This window comes from Aphidius gifuensis, linkage group LG1 (genome assembly GCF_014905175.1).
Source record: "Aphidius gifuensis isolate YNYX2018 linkage group LG1, ASM1490517v1, whole genome shotgun sequence".
Taxonomy (NCBI): Eukaryota; Metazoa; Arthropoda; class Insecta; order Hymenoptera; family Braconidae; genus Aphidius; species Aphidius gifuensis.
Window position 1 is genome coordinate 7,928,751 of NC_057788.1, and position 26,131 is coordinate 7,954,881.

A 26,131-nucleotide genomic window follows, 5' to 3' on the forward strand; every position below is an offset into this window, starting at 1 on the left:
ATCAACATGTGAATTAATTTATAATCATTAAATATATGAACGATATAAAATATTCAAAATTCATTGAAAATTTATTTTAACATATTGATTTAATGTTTGTAAATATATTGATTATTTTTATTGAAAGTTTCTACTTTAATTATACCAAACCATCACTGTCATATGTATTTTAATTTTCTCATAATCCTTCAAAATACACAATACATTCAACATGTCAATAGTACCATCAATCTCTTCACTGCTTTTGTTTATGTTTCAAATATTTACAATTTACCACACAAACATTGTTTCATGGCTGTATTAAATAAAAGATAAAATGTACAAAAATTAAAAAAATTAAAATATAAATAATTTTTAAATTAAATTGCAATAAGAAAAATTAAAAATTTTGGTTTATCTATAACGATGTGAAATATCTTTATTTTGCTAATTGAGAGTTAAAGGTCAGGTGTGAGCCTCAAGTATCTCGTATCTTTACCCTCAACTTTGTTTATCCAATCTCTTCTTCTCTCTTTCTGTCTTTTCTCTGAAGTATGTAGTCATAGACTTTCTACCCTATCTGACGTAAATGAGCGAATCATGTGCAAGTCAACCCTTCTTATAGATCCAATTCCTTTCTCATTAGCGCAACGTGGTTTACTCTTCTCAGAACATATTACACATAACTATTTTAAACTTCAAAAATATGTACGTTTGCATTTTATGGTATTTATACTTGCTTTAAATTAAAATATTTAAATCAACTTTATAGTAATTTGTTTTTCTTAAATTTTAATTCTATTTAAAATTAAATAAGAAATCTTGTTTAAAATATTTTAAATATACTTATAAGTTTTTTGTAAATTTACAAGATTAATCAAGCTTGTTACAAAATAATATTAGCTAAAAGTTATGTGTGTGTGTGTGTGTGTGTGTTATCTAAAAGCATAATGACACATAATGTCGACACGTTGATCTTGTTTGCATCGTAAACTCTAATAGTTTGTGTTCTTCATGTGGCCCCTGTCCTGCTTTATTTAGCACATGTATATTGTGACATCATTGGTGATTATCATTGACATGAGTAGACAGTGAGGACTCTCACATATTTACGGGTCACTGGAGAATACGTTAGTGCCACTATGAGTATATTTGAAAATAGATATACATAGCTATATAGATGAGAGTAATTCAGTCTCAGTGTCACGTTTTGTTGAATATCAGTTGATGCATCTTCTTGTTCCTCATCTTCTTGTTCTTTTAGATTTTATTTATTTTTGTTTGTGTCTATATGGACATGGCACTATCAAGTATAATGTGATTTGCAAGTGTTATCAAGACTGTTATGTGACCTCAGAGAAACATACTTCTCTCTGTGTGTATATAACATTTGATTATTTTAACCAATGAAACAACATTATTTCTTGGTCTTTTATTCCCTTGGTATTTCTATTTTAACATGAAATTATCATAAACACAACAGTAAATTCAAAGCTTTAAACAACAACAGCATTGTTTTCAAACCATAAAAGCTTACTTCATGACCGATCTCTATGTAATTACAAACGGACAAGTCATTTTCTCTACGGGATCAGTTTTATTTGATAAAATGACTTTAATGACATACTCAAAACTATGGTAATTATATATTTTCATAGAGGTAAGCTTATTTTTAGATGTTTCTATTATTCTCAACGGTTTTCAAATAACTTTATAATTATTTTATAAATAATTACTTGAATAATTAAATTCCAAAAATTGGGGATAAAATTAATCAAAGTGGTTTTTTGTCTTTTAAATTAACAAAAATTGTATTTAAAAAAAAATTATTTGACACTTTTATCTTATAAATTATTAAATTTGTTTTTTGTTTTTTTAATTTATTAAAATTTGGCTATTTGCAACCTGACGCTTAACCCTCTTTCCCTTAAAATTTTTATGAACAGTTTTAAAATTGTTTGTTGCAATGCATACAAAGTACAGTATAGAATTCATTAATACTCGTCGGCTTTTTAATATTTAATTTTCATGGGTAGGCAATAATTGATGAAAACAAAATGTTCTATGAAACTACAGTTGAATATTTTTTATTAGGTAATAAAGTGGTAACTAAAATGACGTGTTGCAGAGAAAATAAATTAAAACTTTGTTGTGGTAACAGATGTTTTCTTGACACTTTTGTGTAAAATTGCAATTTTCGTTCACAGATCTTCTATGGACAATGGTTTTTTTTTTACTATACAAAGAAATAGTAATAAAAATAAAATTTGAAAAATTTATATTGAGTTGAACTGTAGCATGCGAAAAACTAGAAAATAATAAAGTTCAAGTTAATTGTAAATTATAGCTAATAAAAAAAAATATAATGTATTAAATTTTTTGGTTTTAATATTTTATATAATTTATAACTAAAAAGATTTGTAGACTTGACTAGTAAAAATAGAGTTAAAATAAAAAATCAATAGATTAAATGTAAATATTATTTATTATTTTTAATAAAAATATCATAAAAGATTTATTTTTTAAATAATTTATGTAGCATTAATTTTGAAATTGTATTTAAGGTTTCATTGTAAAGTTTTCTCTTTGAAATTAATTGGACCACGTCATACTGTAAAATTTGAAACTAAAATCAAAACTTTTGTAACATTTTGAAGGTTTATGAATGAGATAGAATGAAAAAGGTGAATAATACGTTACAAGAAAAATAATTTGATGTTCATTTTACAAAACAGAGTTAGCTCTAAATTGAATCATTAACTTTAATAACGTATATGTATAAATAAATTTATGTTTTATTGTCTGTAAATTTAATATTATTTTTTGATTCATTTAAATATGTGTAACAGTAAAAAAAAAAAAACTTTTCATTTTATTTTATATCGCATTAAAATATATATTCTAATATTAAACTTGAGTTTTTTAAATAATTATTTTTATTCACGATATTAACGAGTAGTGAAGTAAAAATCTGTATGTTCTTTTGTGCTGAAATGCGATGAATAATAAATTTTTTTAGAAAGAAAATGACGATGAATAAAAAAAAAAAACTTTACATGAAGCCCTTTATGTTAGGCATCTCTAAGGATTTCATTTCACAAAAGCTTATGCATTATGATGCGTTATTGATCGAGCCCATTTTCCAAGTGGAAAAAAAAAATAAAAAATACATCAGAATTTATAAATAAACTGAAAATTGTAATATTATGTGTCAAAAGAATGTGTGGCTTATATGATCCATCGCGAAGCATTCTTTTCTCGAAATTTCATCGTGATTTTAAAATACTTCATTGCCATATGGCAAAGAAAAAAAAAAAACAAAAAATATAACCATGTACATGAGAATAAAAAAAAAGAAATTATTTGTTAAGTTTTATAATATAACTTGATGCAAATTTATAAATTATAAATAATTGAATATGAATTCCCGTGTTCTGTTGAATCAACTTGGTTGAAAAAAAAAAAAATACAAAAAAAGATTATAAAAAAGTGATCGAGTGGTAACTTTTGGCATTTGAACAAAGAGTTACGTCAAGGGCAGCCCTTACATCCATCGACAAATTAACTTGGTCCAGAGCTGAACGAGTGTAACACGTGACCTGACAAACCAAATGCTTGTAGGTTTTATACTACAATCGATCACGTTTTGAAAACATACGGAAATAAAATTGAGCACACTTGAATGGCATTATTTTATTTCCACTCTTCAATATGGCGTTCAGCATCGATCATCAAGTTTATATTTGTTTATTTATTGTCGTTTTTTTTTTCTCTCGATGTTGTTTTATATATAAATTATTTTGTTTTGTATTAAATAAAAATATCAATTATTTTGCTTTAATTATAATTTTATTTGTAAATAAAAAAAAAATATATTTATAATTAAATTTTGAATTTTTTATATCAATGTTATCAACTGATTAGTAATCAGTGTATTATGAGGAAAATGAAACAAGCGTAATATTCTCTCTTCAGGCTGAATATACCGCCTCAATTCATATTTTCATTCGCACCGTCAATCGCACCCTGATAATGTAATTTTTGTATTTTTTTTTCTCTCTTGCTTTTTCGATCTATGCTACACAACCCCTTTTGTATAAATATACTTTATGTATCCATGTCGTAGGTGATGTAGAATATATAGTCAAGGGCATACGTGCGTGTGCTGTTCGAGCTTGTAAACGCCCCAATGATTTTAATCTAATTCACGATGAGGTTGGTCCTGGAGGCGAAAGACCCATCAAAATTGGGTGAGAATTTACGATTGAAATTTTCCTGTCCATGTACAAATCATAAAACTCCGTAAATCATTTATTTTTTTATCATTTTTTATTTACATTATACGTATTGTAAATATAATTGAAAAAAATAAAATCAATATTCATCAAATATACCTAATAATTGCTTTAAATAAAAAATAAATTATTTGTAATATTGATAGGTTAAAAAAAAAAAACAAAAATGATTATATAATTCTTTCGATAGATTCATTGCCTTGTCAATTTTTTTTTTTTTATTTGAGGTTTTGATAGGAAGATATATCTGTTCAATTTAGTAAGTTAAAACCATTTGATTTTGAAAGAGACAAGAAATGGTAAGAGTACGAATAAAAAAAAAAAAATAAAATAAAACTTGGATCAATAAGAATATCTTTTTACGATTTACTTCTTTTATTTTGAGATATAAATGATGAAAAATACAAAAAATTTACTTACAGACAATGAATAGCAATATCGCAATCCCAATAAGTTTTCACGAATATCAGAACAATCGAAAAGTCTATTGCGTATCTTGAAAAACTTCTTCGAAGAAATAATTTTAAAAATGAATTTTTAAAAAACTTTTAAATCTTCAATTTTTTATTATAATTATATTTTTTATTTTATATATTTTATTATTATTATTCTCTATCAACGACCGGAATATTATTTATTTTTTTCACATCAAATGTAATTTATTTCACAGAACCATCATGAAAAAAAAAAAATACCATTATAACCAATAATAAAAATATTAAACGATAATTTAAACAAAGTGTATTTTTATTTAAAAATGAAAATAAAAATCAAATAATTATTATTATATGTTAAACTGATTGTTTTTTTTTTGAAAAATGTACAAAACGATAAATAAACTTCCGGTTGGTTTGAGTTAATTTCCAATTACGAAATTAACAAATTAATTTCCGTCTCATACAGGAGTGGATTTAACCGGAACGGTAGTAAATGCAAATAGTTCCGGTAGCAACAAATCGATTTGATTGTATATATATTTGGAGGCACTATCATCATTCGACGCGAGAGAATTATCGAAACACAAATAATGATTGTTTCGAAATATTTACGCATGATTTTTTTGTTGTTAGCAATGATATTTATAAGGTTATAAATTACATCTATTTTGTAGAATTATTGAATTTTTAAAAATGTATATCAACTCGTGTAAATAAAAAAAAAAGGAAAAAAAAAAAAATCAATTTCACCCTGGGGCCTTTACATCTAGCTTGGTCTATGTATATGGTTTGTATTCAATGAGAAATTGGCGATTGTGTACGTTTCAATGCTATCTTGTCAATGTCATTCTCGGCTATTCTAACACAATTTGTGTGTTACTATATATTCTGTGTCCATGTTTGCAATCTTTACTATCTCAAACATTTATTTTGTATATGTGACATGAACGTATAAATATAAAAATATATCAAATTCACAGCTGAGATGAATAAGACACTATTTTTTTTTTTTTTTTTTTTTTCAATATGTGGCATTTTCTATTTTTATTTATAACATCTTTTAAAAAAGCTTCAAATTTTTTATTTTTCAACCTGTCATTTACAGTTTTATAAGCCAAATTATAATCACTTTTCTTAGTAAATAAATTATTTAAAAAAATAAATTAACGATCAAAAAGCTCAATAAAAATAATAAATAATTACCAACTTTAAAAACAACCAATATCAAAGAGCCAATTAATTTTTTTATTTTTATATGAAACTTTTTTTTTTCATAATCTATATTATGTATTTTATTTAAACCGTTTATTGTATTTAACTGACATTTAAAACAAAAAAGTAAAAACAATTTAATAAAGAATGACAGAAATGAAATAAAAAAAAAAATGATAATAATCAAAAAAGCAGTTGTAAAGAAAGAAAAAAAAAATGTCTAAGAAAATAAAACAAGTTAATTGTATTGGGAAGGAGTTTTCAAATACTATTGCACAAAGTATTAAGACAGCATAAAATGAGTATATACTAGATACAAGAGTCATAAAGGGCACAGCAATAAAACTTGTCAGCGTGCTGGAGTTTACTGTCATTCAATTGTAGTAATTCTGAAGGGAATTCGAAACAAAATGGTAGTTTAAATTGCGTTTAAAATCATTACAATATAAAATAATCAATTGTCAATTAACAACACATGTCACGTGAAATAAATCTATTGTTAATTAATTAATTTATTATTATATATTTAAATTTGAAATATATTTTATAATTAAAAATATTCATGAAATAAATTCATAAATACAACAAGTATATTAAAATAATAATAAAAATTTTAAAAAGTTTTTATTTTTATGTTACAAGAAGAAAACGTAATTCTAGTTACAATAGTAAACATGGGAATAATCAAACTAAATAGGCTTTAAACACCAAGACTTGGACACAATTAGTTTCAAAGCAGTAAAAACTTTTTTCTTTCAGCTGGGAGCGACGAAAAGTTTGAATGTGGCAAATGCGGCCAAGTGAAACAGCCTGAAAGCCAAAGAATAGAAAAGGGTTTTTAGAAACAAGAGTAACTATAAAGTAACAAGAAAAAAAAATTAAAAAAAAAAAAAGGATTATACGAAAAAAAAAAAACTGTAAACATTGTGAAGTGACCTGAATGAAAATTGTTGTGATGGTAAAAATAAAAAAAAATAATAAACAAAGTAGAAAAAGTAACTGTAAATGTTTCATGTTGCCTTGGGGTCCAGTTGTATTTTCAAGTTTCAATGCTCAAAATACAATATAACGATATGAGATAACAACAAATACTATTTCGCGTTAAAACCAAACACTCTCTGAGGCAGTAGACTTGAGCCAACCTTTACAAGGGATTCAAGTCTCTTTTCTTCAAGTTCATATTTTACTTTCTTTTTTTCTATATTTTTTTATAGCTGTACTTTACAAAATTTTTATAACTTTTGTGCACTTGATTATTCTTTGTTTATCATAAAAGAAAATAAAGTTTGAAAATTTCAAGCAGATTTTAACAAAAGGAGAGACAAAGAGAGAGGATTGAAGAAAAAAAAAGATGAAATTTTAAATTTTGCAAATGACAATTTGTCAAAGCATTAACGTTTAAATATCGTAATTAATTTTTAATGTTGGGGATTATTTTTTAAATAATTTTCAGAATAACATAAACACCTATTTCAATTCGAAGAATATTTTAATGACGCATTTTTTTTTTTGTGTATCATATCCGCGTATGAAATCGTGTTATTAAAATATCGAAATGGAAATATAATGATACCTCAACATTATAATTTCATTTTAAAAATTTAAAACCCGTGTAATCTGTATATAATTCAACGTACTATTAAAAATAAATTATATCGTTTCTCAATAATAATAATACATACCTTTACAATTTTATTTATTTATAAATAAAAAAAAAAAAAAATAAGGTTAACACTGACAATAAATTTTTAAAGACTATTTTATGATACTAGTTACAAAAATAAAAAAAATTCCACGTAACTTAAACTTTAAAACAAATAAAGTTTTTGGACTTTAAGACACTATTTTGCATTGTATATATTTTATAAAAGTGTATCATTATTATTATTTGTCCACAAGTTAAAAAAGTAGCAAGCCACTGGTAAGATTATTTTAAAACATTGCTAGAGTTTTGATATTTATTTAAAGACTCCAGAAGAAATATTTACAGACAAAAAAATAAAAATAAATAAATAATTTTTATGAATTAAAGTATTTACAATAATAAACGTATCAAGTAAATAAATTTTCAAATGAATAAATAATAATAACTAAAAGATAAAAAAGAATAAAAAAATTTTATTAAAAAATTCATCATCTAAATATAATTAAATGAAAAATTTTGAAAAAAATTAAATTTATAAGAATAAAATTTTGTAAATTATATGTAAAGTTGAAAACACACAAGTGATGTACATTGTATAAAATAATGAATTATTAAAACAATGATGATGTGAAACAACTTACAATTTTACGCCACTAAAAGCATGGCTGATCTAATAGGAAAGTGGAAAATAGAAAGATGCATTGTCCTGAACGTGTCGACAGAGAAATAAAAAGATATAATTTTTTACTTTTTATTTTTAGCTTGGGGTCCTTCTCTTGTCCACCATTCCACAACAACCCCTTTAGATATATCTACAACACCACTACCTCATGTATCGCGTTTAATAACCATTGAAATTTCCGCTTTATACCCACAAAGTAGTCCTTTTGTTATCGCTCAACGTGACTCTCATGTTGCATCCATTGTATCTAATGCAAAAGTGTTAGCAACACCATGAATTTGAGACATGGTTAACAAGACCACCAAATGATTTATCTAGCGTTATATCCACTGTAAATTTTTCATCCATTAAATATGTTCAACATTGTATCAGAAAATCATAGCGCAATCATTATCAATTTCAAAAAGCACACAATTTTTATAAAAAGCTTTTTTTTTTTCTCTTATCAATTTATTTTTTATTCATTTTTTTTTTATCGACTGAATTTTTATTTTTTTTTTTTGTTTGTTTGTGTTCTTACAAGTGTCCAAGTTGAACGAAATGGCAAAATGTTAGAAACATTTGTGAACTTTGATACGAATTTTCTGTTGGAACGCGCGAGAATGAATTCGTGCGAACTTTGTTGTTCTGCCACTTTTCCAACTCTTCCATTCTCTCGACCTTCTAGCTATTTCCTTTTTTTTTTTATTATTTTTTTTTCCCTCTATTATTATTATTGTTATTTTTTTATTTATTTTTATTGTCAATGTTTTTTAACAAATTCCAATGTCTCCAAAGGGTCACTGTAGAATTGTCTACATTGAATTTTACTATTTCTCAAAAGAATTTGACTTTGTGCAGAGATTCAATGAAATATTTAATAAAAGAAAATTAAAAAAAAGTTGAAATATATATTGACACTAGTGTCAAAGAAGAAATAAAGACATAAAATGTATAAAACTATTTTTTTTTTTAATTATATAATATATGTTAATGTATATGAAGTTTAAAGTTTAAATTATTATTGTTGGTCGTTGATATATAATCATATTTATGTATCAAGCTTTATTATTCTTGTGTAATTTTCAATTGTCTGTCCAACAACTAACAAGTTAGTTGTTGAAGGTGAGAGAATGAATGACTGGATGAATAAATAAGTATAACATATAGTAGAAAATTTGTATAATAGTTAGATAGGATATAAAGTTGATGTATAGAAAGATCTAACAAATAAATTCACACCACTGCTTCGTGATTTTACCCAAAATCATCAAAAGGAATTAGGACAACAAGGGTCCTTATTAACTTCCGGTTATATTAAAGTCTTGTTCTGAATGTATTTTACTGTTGTCATGCTTGAATCAAGTAAATTCACTGCTGGATTTTCAACACTCCAATACAGCCTTTAACGATATCAAAAACTATATATACACAATGTCATCTAGAATTAATTAATTCACAGTGAATCACTGTATAATTAAATAATTTCAATTTTAGATTAATTTCATTAATTGGGATTCATAAATAATTGATATTCATGTGCTTTTTTTTGTCAACGAAAATTGAAATAAAAAGATAAATTTAAAAACAATAAAATTGAATGCCATTGCTTTGTTTTTTTTTGGTTAAAAAAGAAGGAAAATATATACAAATGTTGTTGCAAAATTCAAAACAATTTTTTTCAATACTATTGAAATTGAATTTTAAATCAAATCAAAAACGTGTCCAGTCACAAAACGTCGTCGTATAACAGACTATAACTTTTCAACTACATGAAATATGTTTGTGCAGTATATAAAAGTGTTGAGAGAAATTTTTTTATAAATTTAGATTAATATAAAAATCTTTTGCATTAATAATTAAAAAAAAAAATTTAATTAAGCATACTCTATTAAATAATATGATTTTAATTTTAAATTTATACAATATTGTAAATTCATATCATAAAGCTGATTAACATGAAATTATTTCTTTATTTATATTTTGCTATGTATATCTACGTGTCTAAGTTGTTACAAATTCTATCATAAACCTGTTTATACATGACGAAACTAATATTATTATTTACTTGAAACAATAGAATAGCGACAACCAAGTTTGAACAATTTAACAATACACTTATTACATATTTGTATGTTGATGAATTTTCATGTTAATTATTTTAAAGTGTGAATATTTACTCAGTATATATATTTATGCAAAATTTATATAGTGTTATAATAATAATAAAATTGATTAAAAGATTTAAAATTTACGGTTAAAAAAAATGTAAAAAGCTTTATCTTTTGCAAAATTATTATGTAAAGTGTTGTTGATGATGTTTTGAATGAACTTAATATTTTAATATGTTTTAAAATTTATTCATTGTTAGTATATGTAATGTAAATCGTCAAAAGCCAGTTTGAATTATTATCCGGATAGTGGTGAAAGTGCAATTTCCGCAAAAGTTGAAATTGTTACGGTCGAACGATCGAATGGTCAGTCAACCAAGTTACGAACAAGGGATCATGACTTTGTACAGAATAGAAACTGGTGTCAGTTTGGAAGAGAGGTGTGGTCGTTGTTTTACCTCAAACAGTATCCGGCAGACTTAACAAGGTTTTAGAATTGATGATCACATATCATCTAGACTGACAGTGTGACGAAAAGAAATTGACTTGTCATTACATCAAAATTTACAAGATAATAAAAAAGAAAAACTTTTATTTTTATTATTATTTTTTCAGTGTATTATTTAAAAAAAATAATGATAATTTTTATTTAAAAAAATGTACTTTATGCTTTTAATTATAATGAAGTTTATTATTCTCATGAATCATACTAAAAAATCATGAATTTACCAGAATAATGTGCAAGACAAAAAAAAAAAAAAGTAATAAAATTGCAATTTTTATTTATACTTTGTTTCTTCCTTTTTTTTTTATCTTTTACAGCCAATTTTGTTCTACTGTTTTGTTTTGAAGTGCTTTTTTTTTATTTTGTTCATTTTTAATTTTTTTTTTTTTTTGTTTATTTTTTATGTGAGATACTAGCTTCGTGTGCTCTGCACGTTTCAGACAAAACACGACTTTCGACTTTCTGGTAAATCTGTAGGAAGGCTATTTTTCTGACTTGACTGTCTAGATCAGCCATTTTGTTTCAAACATATAAATCTCCTTTATAGTTGATCCTTACATTGAAATGATGAGCAATTTTTTTTTTTTTTAAATACTATATTTGCTATACTTATGCCGAATATTAAAATTTTATTAAGCTTTATTTTTTTATAATGTGTTTGTGCGTTTGTGGTGCCGACAACCCTTATGTCAAAAATGTCAAACGTTCTGACTTGTATCCCTTGAGGCTCGTATAGAATTCTTGTGCCGTCTGCACGTGATTTTCCAAGCCAACATTTCCCACAGGGAAAACGCAATGCAGGGATAAACTTTCAACGACTCTCATTAATAAAACTCAATTATATGTTCCTGAGATGAATTTAACCTGGCATATTAATAATCATTTTACCAATGGAGTCGACTAGATTATACATACACCATATGATAAATGAAATAAATAAATTAAAATTTTTTTTAAAAAATACAAAAGAATTTTCATATGAGCAGTGGCAATAATAATAAATTATTATTTCTCGCTTTTTTTTGAGGGTAAAAAAAAAAAACAAAAAACACATACATTGAAGCAGAAAAAAGTGATAAAATTTATAGCATGACAGAGTGTAATTATGTTTGTGTTCGTTTATTGTATCATACGAGGGGTAGTGAAATACCGAGAATGATAACAACCTAGTTAGCCTTATGTATTATTATACATATAAACTGATTCGATTATAATGATAACAATTCACGTGTTTGCACATGATATTGAATTGAATACACTGAATTTTACACCCAAATAGTTTCATTTATATTGATGCATATGTATGTTAAATTACTCTGTCATGATTAAATGAATAATGTACAACAAATTGCCACTATTAGTTAAAGTTTGAAAAACACTTTGTGTGATATGAAAAAAAAATTTACATATGTATATAATAATAATGGATAATAGCCTTGAATTTACTTGAATAAAAAAATAATGTATATGTGTATACAGTCGCATATTTATAAAAAAAATAAATCTAGAGTATGTATCAGTATTATACATCAAGATTATTTCTTGTCATTGTTGTTTACTCATTTTGAAATCTTTGGTCCTATCTCTCGATTTCAGGTATATTCAAAGATGTGCAGTGGCACGAACAACTTCTCCATCTTGTGTTCATGATAAAATTTTACCCTCTCTTATACTTATGTTGACTTAAAAAATATATAACTATGTAAACGTACGCAAGACAAGTTACTGAGACGATGAAATGCCAAGTTTGAAATAAAAAAAAAAAAAAATATGAAAAAGGACATTTTTAAAATGAACGTTGATACAAGTCTAAGATAAAGCACGTCTTTGATTGCTTTTCTTATTTTTTTTTTATGTTTTAACACTTTTTAAAATTAATGCGGGGTCAACTCAACTGAATTTTTTCGCCAATTTTTATGATATTTTTTTAAATAAAATAAAAAATTGAAATAAAAAATTCTTCATTGCTTATTTTTTTTTTTATCTATCATTAAAATTAAAATTATAATTATCAAGTGCTGATATTTTCAAAGTTTATTTTATTGTAAGCTTCAGATTATAATGCCAAAAAATAAAATTTGACTTACCAGGATCAGAAGACGGATGAGCTCTAGTGAGTCGACAAAGTTGAAGTGGAAGATAACGGGTATCTGCTCTAGGTGGTGACTTTGGTGGTGGTGGTGTTGCACTTAAAAAACCTCTCTGAAGTTCCCATCCAACTTCTTGGATTATTGAAGCTTTTCTGAAGTACGGCGTTACTTCTCTCAAATATTTTACTGAAAAAAAAAAAAATAACAAAAATTATCATAAATGATACATATATAGATATGAAAAATCAACTAAAGTTTTAATACATTTCTTAATCTTTAAATTATCATTATAACAATCCATCAAAATTTTAATATCATCATCTTAAAGTCGACTTTCACTTTTGAAGCTTTTGTCAATTTATAGTCAAGTTTTATGATTGAACTTGCCATTTAAAGTAAATGGTTTATTTTAAAACGACATCAAGTATGACATAAAAAAAATTTCAAATGCAGGTCGTGTATTAAGTATCAAACAATAACGAGATTATAACAACGCCTACAAATAATATACAGTGTCATTTATTTGAAAACATTACACAAACACAAGTCAACTACTAATACTTGCCTACACAGTAATATAATTATTTGATGTTCAATTATTTCATTAAAATAATTACTATCAATTAAACAAGTTTTACTTTTAATGTATTTGAAAATTGAATAGCTTTTTCGAAAAGTGCTTTTAACATATTCTAAATATAGCTTATATATATATTTGTATGAAAATTTTGAATGTAATTTCACAGTATTATTTGTATTTTTACTTGAAAATAATTATGGTACTGCCTACTGCTTTGTCAGAAATTTTGACAAAGAAGTCTCTTGGGTAGTTAAAGCAGAGACGTGCAAGTTTCAGGAAGATAAGCTGATAAGCTTTTATGACCAAAATTATTTATTTCCTTGTATAACGATAGGGTTTATGATTAAAAATAAAAATATAATGATATTATATATGTTGTAAGTGTAATACAATGTCCGTTAAATTTTAAAGTACTTGCTGATGTTTTTGTACAGGTATAATTAGAATTAAAATTTGATCTGGAATATATATTTCAATAAAAAACCAGGGACCATATTTAAATCGAAAAATATATTGACGATTTCTTTTTTTTAAAAAAGCTCGAGTCAATGAAAAAAAAAGAAGAATTATAAACACTTGCTGGAGTTCACCAACACGTTGATATTAATTTGAAATTAAACTTGGAATATACTTAATTTTAAACATGATATTATGATAAAATTAAAATAATAAAATATTCATGTGTATGTGCAATACACAAACACCATATAAATATGTATAGAGAGAAATATGTTTGCAAAAAGTTTACGGTCATTGCATTGCGTGTAATTAGCTATGGATTCAATGATGTTATCAAATATAGGTATCAATCTACTTTACTGGTATTAATATACTTTGCCTACCGGCCACAACTATAAATTCAAATTATATCACGCTTTCCGAAGCATGATATACACATGCATTATAATGACATTGATTTTTTCAAATTTATTATTTTAATTTTTCAAAATGGTAATCAGTAATTACTCTCTATTTTAATGTAAATTTCATTTCAATATATATTCTTCTTTGTATGGCTATTATGCGCATGTGAATATCAAATAAATATTTGAACAATTTATATATATATTTACTAAAATTTCATGTAATATTTCCTTAAAACTGTTTTTTATTATTCCAAATTAAATTTGCATTGAATGACTGTATAAAAAATTATAGGCTTGAAATATCTCAGTATTAAATCTAGCGAAAATATTTTCAATATTACTAAAATAATATTATTATATAATTATGAATAATTTGTTAAATTACTTGCAAAATTGATTAAAAAATAATTTAAAAAATTTTCTAAATATTAAATATTTTGTAGTACCAAAAAAAAAAAAAAAAACTTTTAGTAAAAAAAAAAAGCATTCGATCGTCACGTAATACATCTAAATTGAAAAACGTTGGTAAATTGCAAATTTCAATAATTTTAGAATTGAGCCAGTTGAATAAAACCACACTTCAGGGTGTACCATCGTTCAGTATTCATCTTCTCTTTCCCTTTATCGACAATTTGTCGATTCGATCAGTGCAAGTGATAACGAAATTTTCAATGTCAGATAATCCAAATGATCATGCAAAATGAATTTCATGTTGTATACATATATTTCAACGTTTGTATGTATTAAATTTTTATGCTGTAAATGTTAACGCAGCTGATGTACACAATGATTCAATCTGTATATATATAAATTATATATTATCGATATATGTGGATATTTTAAAATTTTATATCAATCTATTTATATATCCGTATCAATATAGATGTGGCAAATATACGAATGGTAATAGGTTTTAACATCGACAACCATATAATTTGTCGATTTTAACTCCAAATGAATTACTTGGAAAAATGCCAACAATTTAACAATTAATATAAAAGTTACGAGGATTAAATTCACTTGATACAGATTAAATTGAAATGTATAAAAAAAAATTTTTATAACAAAAATATAATAACACAATTTTTTTATTATGATTTATTTATTTTTTTTTATTATTTTTTATATAGACAAATAAAAAAAAAAAGTTAATGATCACGTAGTTAATTAGTGAGTTGAGGAAATAATTAAATAAATTTATATTTAAAAAATAAATATAACAATTATTTAAGCAACAATACTGTACTTATAAAATACCAACAAAATAATAATTTGAAACACGATGAGTATATTTGTTTTTGGATTGTGTATTTTCATTTTTAATAATACTCTATAGAGTATGTTTGTTTGAGTTGCATGGTACATGCAATGCGATGGCATTTTCGTGTCCATTGAGTACCACAATCCGCATAATGCCGCACTGAAATGACACGTAAATTAAAAAAAAAAAAAAAAGGAAAGATGCTGACAGTGTACAAATAAAAAAAAAAAAACAAGACAACAAACCAAATAGAAAAATAATATTGTGCAATTTTTTTAGACCTACTTGATAGCATATAATAAATTTATAATAAAAATTCCAAGATAAGTATAAACGTGTATCTGTCAATTGAAGATTTTGGCAAATTGAATTTCCATGTTAAAAAGATTTTAAGAATTTTTTTTTGTATTATTTTTGTGTCTGTTTTGAAATAGTAGCTCGTTGGCTGTGCTTTGAATACACAGTTGGTTTAAGTGCACATATAGATATATACAATTTTGAATAAGCAAGAAAACCAAACAGAGGATTATTTGAATTTAAGAGGGTGAGATTTTCATGTGGCTGAGAGAGCACAGTACTGAAGGTTGTAGGATTAGTGGATAACCACGATGATGTTACGAGAAGTGGCTGAAGAGTATTGGAATCTTGGTTTACTCACCACATCCACTCAAAAAGATATATACGTTTTCGTTTGTATTATATAGAAAATTGACCTCTACTTCACCTTTATATATATACGAAACGAGCTTGAAGGCCAAAGCATTTAATCGAAAACGGCGACGGTCTTATCGCTACACAATGGCATCAACGCCCAGTTCAAACTTTGACTGATATAGGAAAATAAAAATAAAATAAAAGAAAGAGATGGAAAATTAAAAGGCAATCGAAAATCCCCTGCCTACAATTCCCATGTTTTTTTAACCTTTTTTTTTTTTTTATTTTTTATATATATTTGTTCTCTTCTTTCAATAAGTCTTTCATCTTTAACTTGGAACTTTCCACTTAGATCATCTCATTCCTCGCTTAGATTCTTCATTTCTCCTTGACGTTGCATCCGTTGTTCATTCTATTCTGCCTCATTCTCAGCTCTCGAGAGAAATTACCGGCGATTACCACCACGATTCCATCCACAATTGGATTTCGAATGCTTTGGAAGCCAACATTTTGTGGCCCCAATCGAGCAATTTCTTGCTTTTGGTATAATACAACTAATAGTGCGGAAATAATCGATTAAAATATGAATTCATTTTTGTATTTTCATCATTATTTTTTTTCTCTTTTTTAATGATTCAATTTGTAGAGTATATTTTATATATAATTACTGAATAATATAACTGATTGTTATATCATTTATCAGTTATACAAAATAACAATACAGTTTTGCTTAAAATTAAATTGCAAATTTTCAAAATAACAATGCCAATATTTTATTTAAAATAAATAAATTGAAAACAACAAAATAATAATCAAAACCACATAAATATTTATTCAAAAAATTGAGTGTTTAATTTATTTGAAAATTAAAGTTCTCTTTGAGGTTAAACAAATGGTAAAACAAAATGTGCAGATTTTAATTTGTTTTTTTTTTTTTCATTTAATTTTTTACGGACATGTAGATTGTTAGTTTGTACAAACAAATTTTATATTTCCATGAAAATGGTATGAAGTGGTGTTTGCCAAGAATCATTGAACGATAAAAATAAGTATTGATTTTAAGTAAAAAAAAAAATTGTTTGCTGAATTATAAATTATTTTAGATCAATTGTAGATTTGTTAATAATTCATTGAGGAATAAAATCTTTGAAGAGTTTCAAAATTAAGTTTTAAATTTGATTTAATAAAAAATTGTACTGTATATGAAAAAAAATATATATATAAAAGATACTCTGAAATGAATCGTCACGTAGTTTCACGTATCGACAAAAATATAGTTTTTATATATAAAAAATAATTCAAAAAAAAAAAAGCTATATCGGCTATCTGGGAATTAATAACGTTGAACAATTCTCGCCGATTCATATCAGAGGACCAATCATTATTTTTAATAAATATTTTTATTATTTCAGCTTGTCTGTTTTCTCAGAATCATCACTATGCACATAATTAAATTTTTATTATGAACGTTGTGTTTTTTTTGTTTGTACATAAGGCAGTATTTCCGAGTTGTTGATGAATGGTATAATAAAAGTAGTTTATCAAATAGAACATGAAGATAATTTTGTGACAGACAGACTAAATTGAATTGGTTATATACAAGTGTATCATATATCCATGGATTTGATAAAACACATATGTTGAATGAAAGAAAAAAAATGAAAATCTCTCCTATATAGATGTTCACAGTCATTTGACATGAAAAGTCACACTATATGTGTATATTATTATATTTATATGTATTATGTACGTTGGTAATCCTTTTTACGAATGAGAGAGATTTTATAGAAATGAATAAAATGAAAATGTGCATGAGATGCAACTGAAGAGGATCGTTGTGGCATAGGAAGTGGAGTGAGAATAATATTGGAATATCTATTACTTGAAACGTGCTGAGAATTTTAAAGATTCGATGAGCTGGACGTTTATATTCGAAGCAGCACTATACATTTTGACGTTGCTGTTTTTTTTTTCTTCTGTATACGCGTGTATATATATATATTCCCAATCAAATAATAGAAAATGATGCACATAATATTTCTCTTTCTATCAACGTATATTTCATTTATACAGTAAAATTTTCAATACTATATAATATCTTTACAAATTTTCTATTGATGATCTACACTGAATGATAGATAAAATATTTGCATATATAAATACAATAATTGTAAATGAATATATATTGAAACGATATACTCAGCTACTATGATCCCTTCGACATTATCTACGTCACAAGAGAGACGAAACCAGAAGGTTTATTACCAATCTGCCCGCGGGTCACGCACAATTAATTTCTCTCTCGGGAATGAATGTTGAACTTTGTCTGTATCAACCAACGTAAATGTGTGTATATATATGCGCGTGCTCCGTTTGTCATGTGTGCTTCTATATCGATTACGATTTTAACGATACCCACTACGCTTTTCCATGAATATTTATGACCAACAATTTGTTTCTAAATTGCATCTTCTATGTCATGAAAAAATAAAAAATAAAAATATATATAAAAAAGAATAAATAAAAAGAAAAATAAAATGGATATATATTTTTTTTTTATCTTTTTTTAAAATTATTATATTGTTATTATTATTTTTCTTTTTCAATTATAATTATAATTTTTTTTTTATTCATTTTTTTATATTATTTAGAATGAATTATAGTCGCATGTCATTCAGTGTGAAATTTCAATGGGATTGAGTGTGATGTGAGTGAAGCATTGAAATAGTCCAATTTGCACCCTTGTGTTTCTCCCTTAGTCTTGTGCTTCAATGAATTTTGCCTTTTGTAAAGAGCCGAGGGAACAGAAATGGTAGCTGAGGATTGACGAATGGTATCGCAGCTGAATACACACCTCTCTCTCAATGGAATGACGTATTTTTATTCCCTTCAATGTCAGGCAAAATTTTATGTCAATGAAATATTGCTTGATTATACTATTTAGTTATATGTCAGTAAAACAAAAGAATATGGTTTTTCTTTTTTTTTTTTTATTACACTTCATTTACCAAAAAACAATTTCATTTTCTTCTGATATTTTTGTACAAAAAAATTATTAATAAATTGAATTTTTCCGAGTGAAAATTCTTTTATGATTGTTAGCTCTCTCTTTTTCTCTCACTAGATATTCATTGTAAATTATTTCATTTCCTGATAGCTAAAAAAAAAAAACTAGTTACAATCAGTCAAAACAGACTCACTGTTTCTCTGTTGTTGTAATATTTTTTTCATGAAAATATAAATATTAAAATTTATAGACATATAAAACCACTCTGAATAACTTTTTAGTATATTGAAGTTATAATTTATTTATATAATTTAAAATTTTTGAATTTTCACGTTTGTAAAAGTTAAAAAAAAAAAAAAAAACCAACTACCATATGGTTGAAAAAAAAAAAGTCACAGGGATGAAGAATTTAGTAGAGTGCTTTTACATTTATTATTATTGAATCATTTTTGTATCTGATAGAAGATATTTGTATGAAAATATTTGCTATGTTTTTATGACTACATGAATATAAGATTGTATATACATATAGATGTAACATGAGCCAGTGGTAAAGTTGCAATTCGCTTGGGGCAAAAAGGTGGACATGCAAGAACAGACAATTCTCAGAATTATGATCACTAGTATAAAACATCATAGTAAATGATGCAGGTATACGTGACCAGTGAGTAAACTTATATACTTTCAACCATTCATATAAATATTCTTGAAGCAAATCGTTTGCTACGTTCTACCATCAATGGATTATTGCAACTTGGTATATATTTAATTAATCCTTTGGACTAAAATATCTTGCAAAAACACTTTTAGTTCATTGGGAATGTATGATATAATTAAATAATTAAATATTAATTAATTATAATCAATAAAACAATTTGATTAAAAATAATATTTATTATTTAAATATGCATTATTAAATAACTCAGCTTCGTCTGAGAAACGTGCGACATAAGTTAGTTATCATGCCTCTTTTATCAGAGGCTAATAAAATTAAGAAATCTAATTTATACAAATTAATTAAGTCAATTTGTAGTTTTAAATTTTTATTAGATATAAAAATAAATAATTATTATTATGTTTAATGAATTTTAATTTTATTCACGATGAGAACATCAAAATAATTGATGACAAAATTGATATAACTTTTAGAGAGATAAGTCAGTCGATTGACTTATTCATTTCTTTATCAATTATCAGAATTTTAAAAAGATTTAAATAATTTAATTGATGCTCTTTTTAATGTTTGAAAATACATAAAAAATGAATGTCTGACTGAATATTGACTTAAACTACTTGTGCTGTGATAGAAAATAAAAATACTAATGAAAAAAAATTTATACTGCGCAAGTAGTACAAGTCAAGCTGTAGTCCAACACATGTATTTGATAATTTTATATGGTATAATTTTTCAATGTGTAAACAACAGCCATATATAAACTTTAACTATGATGACCCAGAAAAATTAATACGGTCAACCCTTCAGATCCAACTTTTCATACAAAGCTGAAAGTTGAAATCAGCTTCAGAGTTTAACACACAAAAGCAGATTTAAACTTGGATAACTTGGCACAATGACTAAATAAAAAAAATATTTTTATATAATTATTATAATGCTTGATTATAATTAATATAAAAATAACTGCTTATAATTTATTTAAGTATTGTTTATTTTATAGCCTATTAAATGATTCACTGATTTATTTAAAAAATATAAAATCAAATGAATCGATATATATATAATGAAGTTTAAATGAAAGTTCAAGTTTCATTTATTCATTGTTAAATATTCTTTTTATTATCTTGCTTTTTATCATTAAATTATTCTAACCAAAATCATTTGAAAGAAGTATATGCAGCCAAGTGTATTTTGATTGATCATTTAATTTAGAAATCTTTTACAATGTAAATTACTTTCAAAATTTTTAACCGAGTACATATAATTAAATATTTATTATATTAAATTGAAGAATATAAAATGAATCTTAGAAAAAGCTATACATTAAATTAAAATCATTAAAGTTTTTAAAGAAATAATAAAAAATGTAAAAGAAAATATATAAAAAATAAAAAATAAAAAAAAAAGAGAACACGGATATTGGATGCTTGATGAATGCTGATGTATTCAATCAAAGAGTCGGGCTTAATCTAGCGAAATGTCGATGAAAGACAAAGTAAAAAGTTTTCATCTGAACGATGAAAGAACAAAGAAAAATTGCGGATATAGTACAGGATGAGAAAGAAGATGGTTAGAAAAATATCATATATATAATATAAAATAGAATAAGAGGGTGAAAAATATACGCGAATGAAAACACGTAATACGTCTATATACCAAAAAATTTATGTTAGACATATTGGATCATCATGGCTAGATATGATACAATCAAAATTTCATCTATGATATTTCATCATATCACATACACCCAAAGCATAAATATAATCGATATATTTTTTTAAAAAAATACAACAGCTATTTTTCAATTAAATATTTTTCAAGCTATGTATAAAAAATGAAATAAAAAATTTCACATAATTATTTATAATTGTAATAGATAAATAATAAATAAATTTTATTTCTGTAAAATTATTTTTATCAATGCAATTGATATTTATTATTTTTACAATTTGACTTGTGGTTTTTAAAATTATATATTTACGAGCACATTGGCGCGCTACGCGCGCGTGTATCTATACCTTCTAAAAAGTTCATTGTTCATTGATTTTATAAACACAAGTATTATCATATAAAAAAAAAAAGAATGAATAAATTGACGAAAAATTTTTTTAATTTATTTATTTACACATAAATCACACATAATTCACGCGTAATTCTTAGTCTAATAACATCAAGATTGAATGTTTACCGAAAAAGTTGTGCTACCTTAATATGTCAGTTTTAAAAAAAATATAAAAAATATTTAAAAAAATTTTGTTTTTGAATTATTTCTTCACACATAAAAAACACATAATTCGCACAAAATTTTGAGCCCAATTGCATCGAGATCCGATGATTATTAAAAAAGTTGTGCTAGCTTAATATGTGAATTTTTAAAATGTAAAAATAAAAAATTTTCTTTCAAATTTATTTCTTCACATAAAAACACATAATTCGCACAAAATTTTAACCCAATCGCATCAGATCTAATAATTATTAAAAAGTTGTGCTAGCTTAATATGTCAATTTTAAAAAAATATAAAAATATTTAAAAATTTTTTTAATTATTTCTTCACACATGAAAAACACATAATTCGGACAAAATTTTAAGCCCAATTGCGTCGCGATCCGATGATTATTAAAAAAGTTGTGCTAGCTTAATATGTGAATTTTTTAAATAAATGTAAAAAATAAAAAAAAAATTTTCTTTCAAATTTATTTTTTCACACATAAAAAACACATAATTCGCACAAAATTTCAAGCCCAATTTCATCGAGATCCGATGATTATTGAGAAAGTTGTGCTAGCTTAATATGTGAATTTTTAAAAAAAATGTAAAAAATAAAAAAAAATTTTCTTTCAAATTTATTTCTTCACACATAAAAAACACATAATTAGCGCAAAATTTTGAGCCCAAGTGCATTGAGATCCGATGATTATTAGGAAAGTTGTGCTAGCTTAATATGTGAATTTTAAAAAAAAATAAAAAAAAATTTTGTTTACTCGCTCTTTTTTTTTGTTTTTTCGTTGCTAACGAAATAAATAAAAAAATAATAGAAAAGGCAAACAGAAAGAAATTCGTATGAGAGTAAGTGAGAAAAAAACAATGACCAATCAAATGTCCGGAAGACCGATGATGTTTGTCCTTTTTATATTAGGATAAATACTGATACAATAAAAATAGAAAATAGTATATTAACAAAAAAATATGAAATAAATTTCATTGAATAATGAAAATGTTCATTAAATAAATAATCGAAATTCCAAAGATAGAGAAGAAGTATTATAGCTTTATATTGTAAACCGCTATTTTCTCAATTTCTCGTTATTGTGGTACGGAGCTTAAGCCATTGAAATATATAATACGACATAGTATTATATATATAACATCCCAAATTAAAGATAACCACAACTGAAAACTTTATGAGGATAAAATTGAAATATGAGTAAACTCAAAAGCAACAAATTTTTAGATATAAAGAGAATTTTCAATCAAACAAAATTGCGTAATTTTGAGATTTAAATAATTTTCTTCTATGTAAATAGTATTCTCAAGTTTTTACAAATTAAATATATTGTAATATTTATTTTGTAGATGAATATTAGTGTAGTAAAAATAATATTTATCTTTTTGATGAATACTACAATACATAATAATATACACAATAGTATAAGTCAAAAAAAAAAAAAAGGATAATGCAAAAATTGGATTACGTAATGCTGAGAAAATCTCAAATGCAATTGTGTATATCTTGATATAAGCATAAAAGTGTTGGTAACGTAAAAAGGATGAGTAATGGTAATAGAATGAAAAAAAATAAATAAAAAAATGCAGAAATGCAGGGGTTTACCAGGAAGAACTGCAAAGGAATGGAAAGTGACGCAAAACTCAGGGACTAGTTGTTAAATAAATCACGTGGCTTTTACGATGTCGTCGACTACTTTACTCTCTCTCAGACATCTCAAATTCAACGAATTCAAAAAAAGTAAAATATATCTATATGACTATATATGGAAATAGAAAAGAAAAAAAAAAAAAATAGAAAATCCGTCGATCGTGAGTTGTGCTTATATGTATAAAAAAAAATCAAGTAAAAAAAAAACCAAGATAAACGAAATAAAACGCAACGGATAAGAGAAGACATAGTGGTGACAGGACTACACACTTTTCTTTTAGTCTTTTCTAATATTGAATATTTTAGATATTCCGTTGCATTTTCTACACCCTCTCTTATTTTTTTTTTTTTTTTGATTTTTTTATCATCACTTTCACACTATCTCAACAATTTTTTAAAATAGAAAAAAAAAATATATAAAATCTTGAAGGATAAAAAAAAAAAAAGTTCTTGGCCCCACGTGTGAATTGAAAAAAAATTTTACACCCGAAAGAACTCGTACCATTTTCTGCACGCGCCGTAAAATTTCCTTTATGGAATAACCGTTGGACCGTCGAAGACGCCTTGACAATTTTTCTTCTACTTATATAGTACACACACATCTATACCTACGATAACCATCAGGATCATAAATTCGATGACCAAACGTCGTTTCCACATTTCTTTCAAAGGCATCGTAACAAAAATATTTCATCGTCAGCTATATTTGAACGAGTATACTCAATGATATTCCCAGCACCGATTTAACACTTTGAATCTGTAACTTGCGAGTTATATAACCCAAAAGCCATAATAAAAAATAAAGAAATATCGAAAAATAAAATAATCAAATAAAAATCAAAAAAACTAAAAAAATATAATAATAGAAAATTGAAGCATTTCAACATCTGGACGTGCTATCAAGCTTTATTGATTCTAGCTTTTTTTTTTTTTTATAGTTTCTTTATTTCTCACTTTTATCACGACAGTTTTATTCTTTTAACTTGTACCATGTCAGATTTTTTTTTTTTTTTATTTTTCATTTCACTGTATATGGACTGTAAGCTCAAGGGTCGTAAGCTATGAGTGACGAAGTCATGGCACAGTACGAGTAAACCTCCATTCTATGAGGGTTCAAAAATGACATCATAGTATGGGTGACGAAAAAAGCAAGTGAACAAATCGTTTTACTAAAAAAAAAAAATGACGACGGTTGACGCAGCAACTCGTTGCCAGACTGGATAATTGGTGTAAATTATGTCTATACGAAAAGAATGTCCAAAAAAAAAAAAGATAAATTTTTACTAGAAATCCTCAACGACAGAAATACCAAATTGTAAAATACATAGTGACAATTCAAAGGTTATTTTTTTTTATCAAAAAAAAAAAGTCGTTTAAATTTTCATTGAAACAATATAAACTTGATACTAAAGACTGATATGTTGAATTGGTCCAGCCATGTACAAAATGTCATGGCTATATTTTCCGAATTATCGTGAGAGAAACACACTGTATTTTTGGGATGTGAATGAGGGAAAAAAAAAAAAAAACATATATGTATAAGGGTGTAGGTAAAACTAGTGCATTTGAATAATTATCGAGCAATTTATATCTTCACACAGTTGAATGCTATTTTGTACACTGACCAGTCTCTGTTCAGTATAATTTATAATTCATAATTAATTACTTTGAATTGCGACGATATTCATTTACTGAATTTTGCATCGATTTTTCTATCCTTGTTATGTAATAATAATTAAAAAATAAAATAAAAAAAAAACAACGAGATAATAAATCATTGATAAGTATGTATATTCTATTATAATTTTTAAATAATTCAAAAAATTTTTTAATAATTAATTATAATGATATTGTTTTTGTATAAAATTATATTTGATAATTTATAAATAGAATTAATTTGGAAAATATTGTAATAACTTTTAATTACTACTATTGAAAATTTATGAATTTTTTTTTCTTTTATTTTTATTTAAAAATCAAGTCGATGTATATGGCTTTTAAAATATAATTAATGCTTTCATTATAATTTTATAAATGTTTTTTTTTTTTTTGTGAATAAATTAAACAAAAAACATTGAGTCATTTGTCTCAATCTCAGCAAAGTTTTAGATAAAAAAGTTTTATCTTGTGCATCAAGGTAATTTCCGTGTCTCGTTTTTACAAAAGGATGAAAATTTTCATAGCGGCTTTTCTCGTCTATACCTTTTCAGTTAAGATTTATATGGGTTTTTTTATTTTTATTTTTATAAGCCTGTACATTACCGAATTTTCTTTACT

At 25.0% G+C, this 26,131-nt stretch overlaps 1 protein-coding gene across 5 annotated transcripts in view; it reads right to left on the minus strand.

Annotated features, from left to right (window-relative positions):
- LOC122847559 (beta-1-syntrophin) overlaps positions 1–26,131 on the minus strand; it is a 124,874-nt gene that overhangs the window by 18,446 nt on the left and 80,297 nt on the right. For all 5 annotated transcript variants that reach the window (XM_044145335.1, XM_044145331.1, XM_044145330.1 and 2 more), the window contains one exon: positions 12,933–13,121. In XM_044145335.1, coding sequence (XP_044001270.1) covers positions 12,933–13,121 — 189 coding nt within the window. The remainder of the gene's footprint in view (positions 1–12,932; positions 13,122–26,131) is intronic.